An 8,637-nucleotide genomic window follows, 5' to 3' on the forward strand; every position below is an offset into this window, starting at 1 on the left:
AGTTATTCACATTTACATATTTCACCTAGTAAATAATCACATCTTACATTTCCATATCATGAAATCATTCAAATTTTCTCATAACATTTCAATTCAATCTTTTACTAGCCATATCTGCCAAATTCACTCTAGTATTTTAAATTAGAATCAAACATACACATATCAAATTAAACTTAGCACACATATCAATCAAAAGAAACAATAAATTTCATGTGAACTTACCTATTCAAATTATGAAATGAGTCGATGCTTTAGAGGCTAATCTAAAATTTTAGCTTTTCCCTTATTAGCTCCACTTTGATCCAAATCTTGATATATTAAAGGTCGAAAGCTTCAAAATCTTGGGAAAGTTTTCTTTTGCTTCAAAAATGGTGGACGATTTAAGGTGGTGAGGAAGATGACAAATTTTCTCTTTCTTTCCACCATAATTTGCTATTTATAGGTTAATTAAAGTTTAATTAATTTAACTAATCATATTTAATTAACTTAGCTAATTACAAATCATGTTTAATGGATATGCCATCATCATCCACTACCAGTTGATTAAAAAATGGTTTGATTACCATTTTGGACCTTTGGTTAATTGCTCTTCAAGTCCTCAAGTCTTTTGTCAATTAAACTCTATAGCGATTGAACTTTTACAATTTATTCCTTGGGCTTTAATTAACTATTAATTCAACAAAATTACTCGACTAATCTTTAATAAATTTTTATATTAACTTTGTAAATATTCATATTTAATATTTACAGGCTCAATTTAAAAAAAATGAGATTCTAAAACTATATTTTCCAGTACCACTGAAAATCAAGTCGTTACAGTAACTATATCCTGGCTTATTTGCCTAACACTTTCATGCACTGCCTTGTTTCTCGACCACCACAATACATGCATCACAACAAAAATAACTTGTTTAGAAACATCATTCCATGCTTCAAACATATATTCTAACCAGGACCATAATGGGTTATTATCAGTGAATACCCAACAGATCCTAACTCTCTCTTATAAGATGACAATCCAAGATTACATGAGTTATGGTCTCCCTAGCATCTCCACACCTAGGACACATAGCATTAGATGTGGTTCTTTTGAGATGTAAATTTTCCTTAGTAGGAATAAAGTTGTAAAATCTCCAAATTGTACTTTTAAGTTTCGACGGTCCTGTAATATGCCAAAGTAGATGATAGAAATTAGTAACTTCTGTAGAGATACCATTATAACCCTTATTGGTTGAGGAGGCCAACCCCGATACAAGCAGTTTGTACCCGCTTTTTTCTGAATACACTTTGGTTGCCAAACCAACATATTTGGCACAGTAGCATTTGCAATGGGCACACAAACTTTTTTGAGCCTCAATCGGGTTAAAACTTGTAGATATTAGATTTAAGTTCCAAAGCTTACTATTTGGTAGGAATAACTGTGAAACATAGTTCATATTGCTGATTTTAAGGGATTGTATTTTGCAAGAATTGTTGTGAAGAAGCCAATAATCATCCCATATCGATATGGAGGTACCATCTCCCATTCTCCATTTTAATCCAACATTAAGCAAACCTTTAGCACTCCATATGCTAGCTACTCCATGTAAGGGATGGAGATGTAAAAAATCTAAATTGGAGAAATACTTAGATTTTAAAAATCTACCAATAAAATAATTAGGATTAGAAGTTAACCTCCCTTTCTCCTTTAGAAAACAAAGTGGAGGCCAAGCGCACCAATGTATACCTCTTTTTTTTTTTTTTTTGCGATTTCTACCACCAAAACTTGCTAATAACATTTTGTAAATCACCACAAAGCAACTTTGGTAGAAGAAAACAAGACATAGTGTATGTAAGTCATGACTGTAAAATTGACTTGATAAACATTTCCTTTTCACCCTGTGGTAGTAGTCTTGAGCTCCAACTATCCACCCTCCCCCATAATCTATCCAACATTCCTTGAAAAGCAATATCTCTTATTCCTCCCAACCATCGTAGGAAACCTCAAGTAACATTCAATATTTCAACTCCACAAGTAAAATTAGAAAATTATCACATGTCTCGTTTATTTAGCTTTTAATTTTTTTTAAAACCAATTAAAAAGATGTGATGATTTCTTAATCTTATGAAATTAAAAATGCTTGAATTGTCCTAAAATTTGACCTACATTAAATATATATAAGTTTTAAGATACCACTACCCTCGCAATTAGTCATTCCATTGAAAATGGTTGACACTAAACTAACCATGATTTTCCTTTTCTTATTTATAGTTAAACACAAATACGAATATTATAAACTAATTCTCAAATACTAAAATTTAACTTTTAAACCAAAGTTATAGGAATCAAATGAGTATGATGGATTGGAGTAAAAATAGATTGGTACATCAATTCGGATAAAAAGGTTGAATTAATCTTTGAGCAAATTGTTCGTACAGATAAAATTCGAAAATCAAAATAAAAAAATAACGGTTGAACTAGTTTTATAATTTCTTTTAAATATTTAAAATGTTTTATAAACTTTGATTTGTTTATGTAATTATTGTTAGATTGATGATCAAATCGAATCTGGATGGTCAGTCAATCAACACCGATTCAATTTTTAAAATATTAAATTAAATATAATTAAATTCTAAAACCTCAACAATAAATATATTATTTACAAACCAATAAAAATTAAATACAGTAATAATACACATTACACTCTTAAAAAATTAAATTTAAAATACATATTTTTAATAAAAGAATCACAAATTTTAAAATGAATTCTTTACAAAAATATGAACCCGAAAATCTAAACTTTAATCTTAAATCTAATATATTTTTAAAAAAAGTATTTTGTGGCTGAAATTTCACTAGAATTTAATTTTTTAAAAAGTCAAACCCTCCAACCTCTTCTCGTGAATTGGTCAATTTATTGATCTTTATCAAGAAATGGAGTAATTTCTAGGAGCCACCTCTGCTAGTCTGCTTTTCCAACTCTAAAAAAGTTGATAAAATTTCATCAAGAAAAAAAAGTTGAAAAAAAAGGAATATAATTGTGTCCTTATCCATCAATTTACCCCTCCAAAATTTCACTATATAATTCCCCACAAACTATCTCACCCTTTCCCCATTGCTCTCATCATCACAACAAGATCCCCCCTCACCATTCCATTAATCTCCTTTCATTGCTAGCTCTCATCTTTTTTAGCTATGGAGATTGTTTCTATTTTACTATACATTATCCTCTTCCTCTCCACTCTTCTTTCATTATTAAAGAAACAAAAGAATGGGATTCATTTTAAAAAATTCAAGCTTCCACCTGGTTCAATGGGTTGGCCATACGTTGGTGAAACTCTTCAACTCTATTCACAAGACCCAAATATTTTCTTTTTAACCAAACAAAAAAGGTTCCCACCATGATCCCTATAAGCTCTTACAAGCTCTTATTTGAGGGTTTTCTTTTTTGTTTTTTTAATGTAACAAATTTGGTGTAATTTTCAGATATGGTGAAATATTCAAAACCCATATACTGGGTTGCCCTTGTGTGATGTTGGCCAGCCCTGAGGCGGCTAGGTTCGTGTTGGTGACACATGCTCATTTGTTCAAACCGACGTATCCGAAGAGCAAAGAGAGGCTTATCGGTCCTCACGCACTGTTCTTTCACCGAGGCGGATACCATGCTCGGTTGAGGAGATTGGTGCAGAACTCGTTAGCACCTCTAACTATAAAGAAATTGATCCCTGATATTCAAGGCATTGCTGTTTCGACACTCGAATCATGGGCTGCTTCTGGTCAAGTTGTAAACACCTTTTATGAGATGAAGAAGGTTTGTTTTTATAACAAAAAAACAAAAAGGGGTTATTTATTGATGTAGTCCTAAAGTATACTCCTTTTTTCATTTTGATGTCTAATTGTTTTGGTCTCATTTTACTCTAAAATAGAAAAGTTATCAATAACAACGTCACGCATGGTCCAATTTTCTTTTTATTGTATGTTGAGTTTAGGGTGAAATGAGATGAGAATGATAGGTTAGGTATTAAAGTGAAAAAGAAGTATACCCTTTTTTATTTTGATACTTTTTTCGAGTCTCATTTTAGTATATGAGCTATTATTTCTGTTTTATTTTAACCCTAAAAAAAAATTATCGGTGAGAACGTGATACAAAACACATTTTTATTGGATACTAATTTTGAGGTAAAATGAGATGAGACTAAAATGGAAAAAAAGTTATAATTTAATGGCCAAATCATGACATAAGTGAAAAAAAAATGTTTTTATTGGTCAAATTCAAGCTTAGTCCCTATGTTTCTTTTTGAAATGTGTATTTTTCTTAATTTTTTTTGTATAGTTGCATAAATTTTTGCATGTTTAAAAAGAGGAAAATGTAGAATGTAAAAGGAAAATTGTGGGTGTATAAATTTGAAATAAGTTTCATAACACCGAGACAACCTTTATGAATAGATCATACGGTTCTAACATGTGGGTTTTGTTTGACTTTATATACAGTTGTCATTCGATGTCGGCATTTTGTCCATTTTTGGTCACATAGAAAGAGGGTTCAGAGAGATGTTGGAGGAGAATTACCGGAAAGTAGACAAAGGCTACAATTCCTTTCCGACAAACATTCCTGGGACTGCTTATCAACAAGCTATCCTTGTAAGTGATCAACCCCCTCCTTCTATATTATCCTTATTACACAATATATATATAGACATAGGCATTTTTTTTCGGTCATATTAGATTTAGATTAAATTTAGAGTTGTAAAGGTTGAATTTTTAAATGAGAGCCAAATTCTCTGTTTTTAACTTTTAGGAATCATGATTACTCTTAATATTATTATTTTTAAGGTTTGAACTTGAATTTCTTTTTAATAATATAATGTTGTTTTATCACTATACTTAATATATTTATTGATTTATCGAATATATTTATTCTTATTGAGGATATACATGGTAATTGAAGGAAGAGGCCTTCACCCCCAAATTTTTGGAAATCTTTATTAAGCCTCTAATTTTTAAAAAAATTAATTGGACCTTCAAATTTTTTAAAATTTTTAGTTAAATCATCTAAATTATTTAAAAATTTTAATTAAACCTTTAAAATTTAATGTTAAGATCCGCCTCTAATTCTTACAACTTGACCTAATTAGGTAGAGACGAAAACAAAGGAGGCAAGCAGTTGCTTTGTCCCTAAACGATAGATTTGTCATTTAGTTCTTTAAATTTTTTTTATAAAATTATATGTTATTATAATAATAAAATTGCGCTTTTGACTCCTTAAAGCAATTTTGTGGTTTCGTCCATGAGGGATTGGTAGCCATTTTCTGATTTTTTCTATTTTACTTTATGGAAGGCGAGGAAAAGGCTGAACCGGATTTTGGGTGAAATAATAAGCTCAAGGAAGGAGAAAAGGCTGTTGGAGAAGGACATGTTGGGCCATTTTTTAAGCTTCAAGGATGAAAATGATCAAAAATTGAGCGATGAGCAGATTGCAGATAACATTATTGGAGTACTTTTTGCAGCACAAGACACAACAGCCAGTGTTATAACATGGGTTCTTAAATTCCTTCATGATGATCCCAAACTTCTAGAAGCTGTTAAGGTAAAAAAGAAATATTTCATTTCCATTAGGGACTCTGTTGCAAATTTTATCATTTTTTTTGTCCTGATTTGTAATATTCCCAAATCATTACAGGCAGAGCAAATGGCAATATATGACGCCAACAACGGAGGAAAAATGCCATTAACATGGGAACAAACAAGAAGCATGCCTCTCACACATAGGGTATATAAATATGCAATGTTTCTAAAGTTTAAAAAGGGTTTCCTCTATTATAAGGATCAGATCAATTTAGTCCTTGTATTATTAAAAAGAATCAAACAAGGCTAAGTTTTTAAAAGGAAAATATTAACTTTGTTACAATTTGACTTTATTTTATTTTTTTATTTGTATAGAGACTAATTTAATCTAATCCTTATTATAGAGGGACTTAGTAGGTACTTTCACCCATTAAAAAGTGATGAAGCTTGAAGAAACTTGTGTTATTTAAACACTTATTTGCTATTTTTTGTAGGTTGTAATGGAGAGCTTGAGGATGGCAAGTATTATATCTTTCACATTCAGGGAAGCAGTAGTTGATGTTGAATACAAAGGTAAAACTGAAGACGCTTAATCTGAAATATTCCCTTTTTTGTATATTGTATTAATTAGCATATTGACCATCACTGTTTTTTTATATTTTCTCTTTAGGATACTTAATACCCAAGGGTTGGAAAGTGATGCCATTATTCAGGAACATTCATCATAACCCAGAATTTTTTCCCAATCCTCAAGAATTTGATCCATCTAGATTTGAGGTAATATTTAATTTATACCGAATTTTAATTATAATTTTGCTCTTGAATTATATATATTGTCACGTTTTGGTACTTGAACTATTATCTTCGTCTTATTTTATCTCAAAAATTAACAACATCCACTAAAAATGCACCACATGTCACGTTTTTATTGAGATTTTTTTTATTTTAGGGTAAGATAGGAAGAAAATGATAGATTAGGTACCGAAGTGAAAACAATAGATAAAATTTAAGGGCTAAAGGATGAATTAAGCCAACTTTTTTAATGGTTTAAACTTTGAAGCAGGTAGCTCCAAAAGCCAACACCTTCATGCCATTTGGAAACGGCGTTCATGCTTGCCCCGGCAATGAACTGGCGAAGCTGGAGGCTCTCATTTTGATCCACCACCTAGTAACAAATTTTAGGTATTTATTTATATATATGATTTTATTAGGTGTCGATCTAAATTTGCCCTTAAATTTCAAAAAATCCTGATTGAGTTTTGAAAGTAAATATGATATTAAATAAGTCATTCCATCAATCTAACTATTAGCTTGGACATTAACGTTGAACATATTTAAGTCGCATGTATCAAATTGAAAGCACGCGAATACTTACGGCATAGAGAACTTGGATTTGACGTGTTAAAAAGAAAGAATCCTAGTGTATTTTATCGACACCATCAAATCTAAGTACACATGTACTTTAAATATACTTCACTTCCAATTCGAACTGATATTTAATTTCTAAGCCGATAAGAAACTTTGATTAATACTATATTAATAATTTAAGAATTCAATCAGAATATCTCGAAATTTATGAAAATCTGAATCATAGTTTAGATAGTTTACACAAGTCTCTATCCGGTTTAGGGTTATGCATGTGGTGATGAACATTTGAAATTACAGGTGCGAGGTTGTGAGTTCAAAAAGTGGTATTCAATATGGGCCATTCCCAGTGCCTCAACAAGGACTCCCAGCCAGATTTTGGAAGGAACCAAAGCAGTTACAATCATGATGTTTGGTCTTTAATTAGTAATTAGTTAACTAATTTGGTAAAAGAGAATACTATTCCATGCTTTCACCATTGTACCAATAGTCCAAACCAATACTTTTTATGCTACCTAATGGAACCCTATTATTTTTCACCATGGGGTTTCTACAATCATGTATATATTATTACCTTTGGCTATGGCACGTAATAATAAGAAAAAATTTAATGCATAATTTAGTATTTGAGTTTATAATAGTGGTATTTGTGTTGTTTTTGGTTCAATGTGATTTGTATTTGATAAATGTTATACATTTTGGTACCTAAAGATAATAGTGTAAATTTTTTAGTGTTTAAGTTGGATTTTAGAGATGATTTAATGAAAAATCATAATTAGCTAAAACCTGAATTAAATCGCATCGATCGGACTGTACTTGACAAATTAAAAATAAATTCACAATTAATATTAAATTTATTCTATTAACATAATCATGAAAAATTCAATCCTAATAATTGTTATAATAAACGTTGATAATAGTGGTAGAACGATCGCAAAGCAATAAGAAAAAAAAAAACAAAACACACAGATTTTACGTAGAAAACCCTTTCGGGAAAAACTACAGGCAGAGGAGGAGAAATTCACTAATGTTGAAAAACAAATGATATAAGAGGAGTTTTAACTGCATCTATTTAAGGGTTGAAATAGAAGAAGGATAGTTCTGTAAGACCCAAATTTTGCCCGGGACCCAATAAAACCAAACCCGAATTAAACCTAGCCTATTATCCAGTTACAAGCCCAAACCCAATTTTGGCCCAACCTAATCCCAACCCAAACACAAAAATAAATAAATAAATAAATAAATAAATAAATAAATAAAACCTTGGCCACCTACTCCACCACCTTTGTTGGCCACCCACCTTGGCCACCAACTCCACCACCCTTGGCCACCTAAACCACCCCAACCACTCCACTTGTAAAATTTGGCTATAAAAGCCATTCAAGACTTTGTTTTTAGGGGTGGGTTTTGGTTTTGGAGGAGGATTGTTCTTTGTTTTGGAGGAGGTTTTTTTTGTTTTTGGAGGTGTTTTTTGTTTTTTGGAAAGAAGGTTGTTTTGTTTCTTGGAAAGGCTACTTTTGGAGATTAATCAAATATCAAAGCAAAAGAGGTTTCTTTTGTCTATTTTCATCTTTAGTTCTTTGTTTGTTTATTGTTTTCCTTTCAATTTTATTTTATTTTTTTATCTGAAAGTAAAAATAAAAGTAAGAAGCTTACCCATATTTTCATTACGAAAAAGGTTTTTTTTTTAGGTCCGACATTGTGTAATAGGTGGCGCCGATGTGACC

General features: G+C 30.9%; 1 protein-coding gene across 2 annotated transcripts; it reads left to right on the forward strand.

Moving 5' to 3' along the window:
- The first annotated feature begins 3,063 nt into the window (after positions 1 to 3,063).
- On the forward strand, positions 3,064 to 7,528 carry LOC108474845 (abscisic acid 8'-hydroxylase 4-like). 2 transcript variants are annotated; one of them, XM_017776874.2, is made up of 9 exons: positions 3,064 to 3,372; positions 3,467 to 3,791; positions 4,472 to 4,621; positions 5,319 to 5,567; positions 5,661 to 5,750; positions 6,040 to 6,118; positions 6,216 to 6,322; positions 6,606 to 6,727; positions 7,211 to 7,528. In XM_017776874.2, exons 1-9 carry the CDS (start codon positions 3,176 to 3,178, stop codon positions 7,317 to 7,319), a joined length of 1,428 nt encoding a protein of 475 aa, XP_017632363.1. In that variant the 5' UTR covers positions 3,064 to 3,175; the 3' UTR covers positions 7,320 to 7,528. The 2 variants fall into 2 exon arrangements, with proteins under 2 accessions (XP_017632363.1, XP_017632364.1); XM_017776875.2 differs by having other exon boundaries at positions 6,609 to 6,727.
- The last annotated feature ends 1,109 nt before the right edge of the window (positions 7,529 to 8,637 follow it).

Source organism: Gossypium arboreum, chromosome 3, assembly GCF_025698485.1.
Source record: "Gossypium arboreum isolate Shixiya-1 chromosome 3, ASM2569848v2, whole genome shotgun sequence".
In the NCBI taxonomy this organism is placed as follows: domain Eukaryota; kingdom Viridiplantae; phylum Streptophyta; class Magnoliopsida; order Malvales; family Malvaceae; genus Gossypium; species Gossypium arboreum.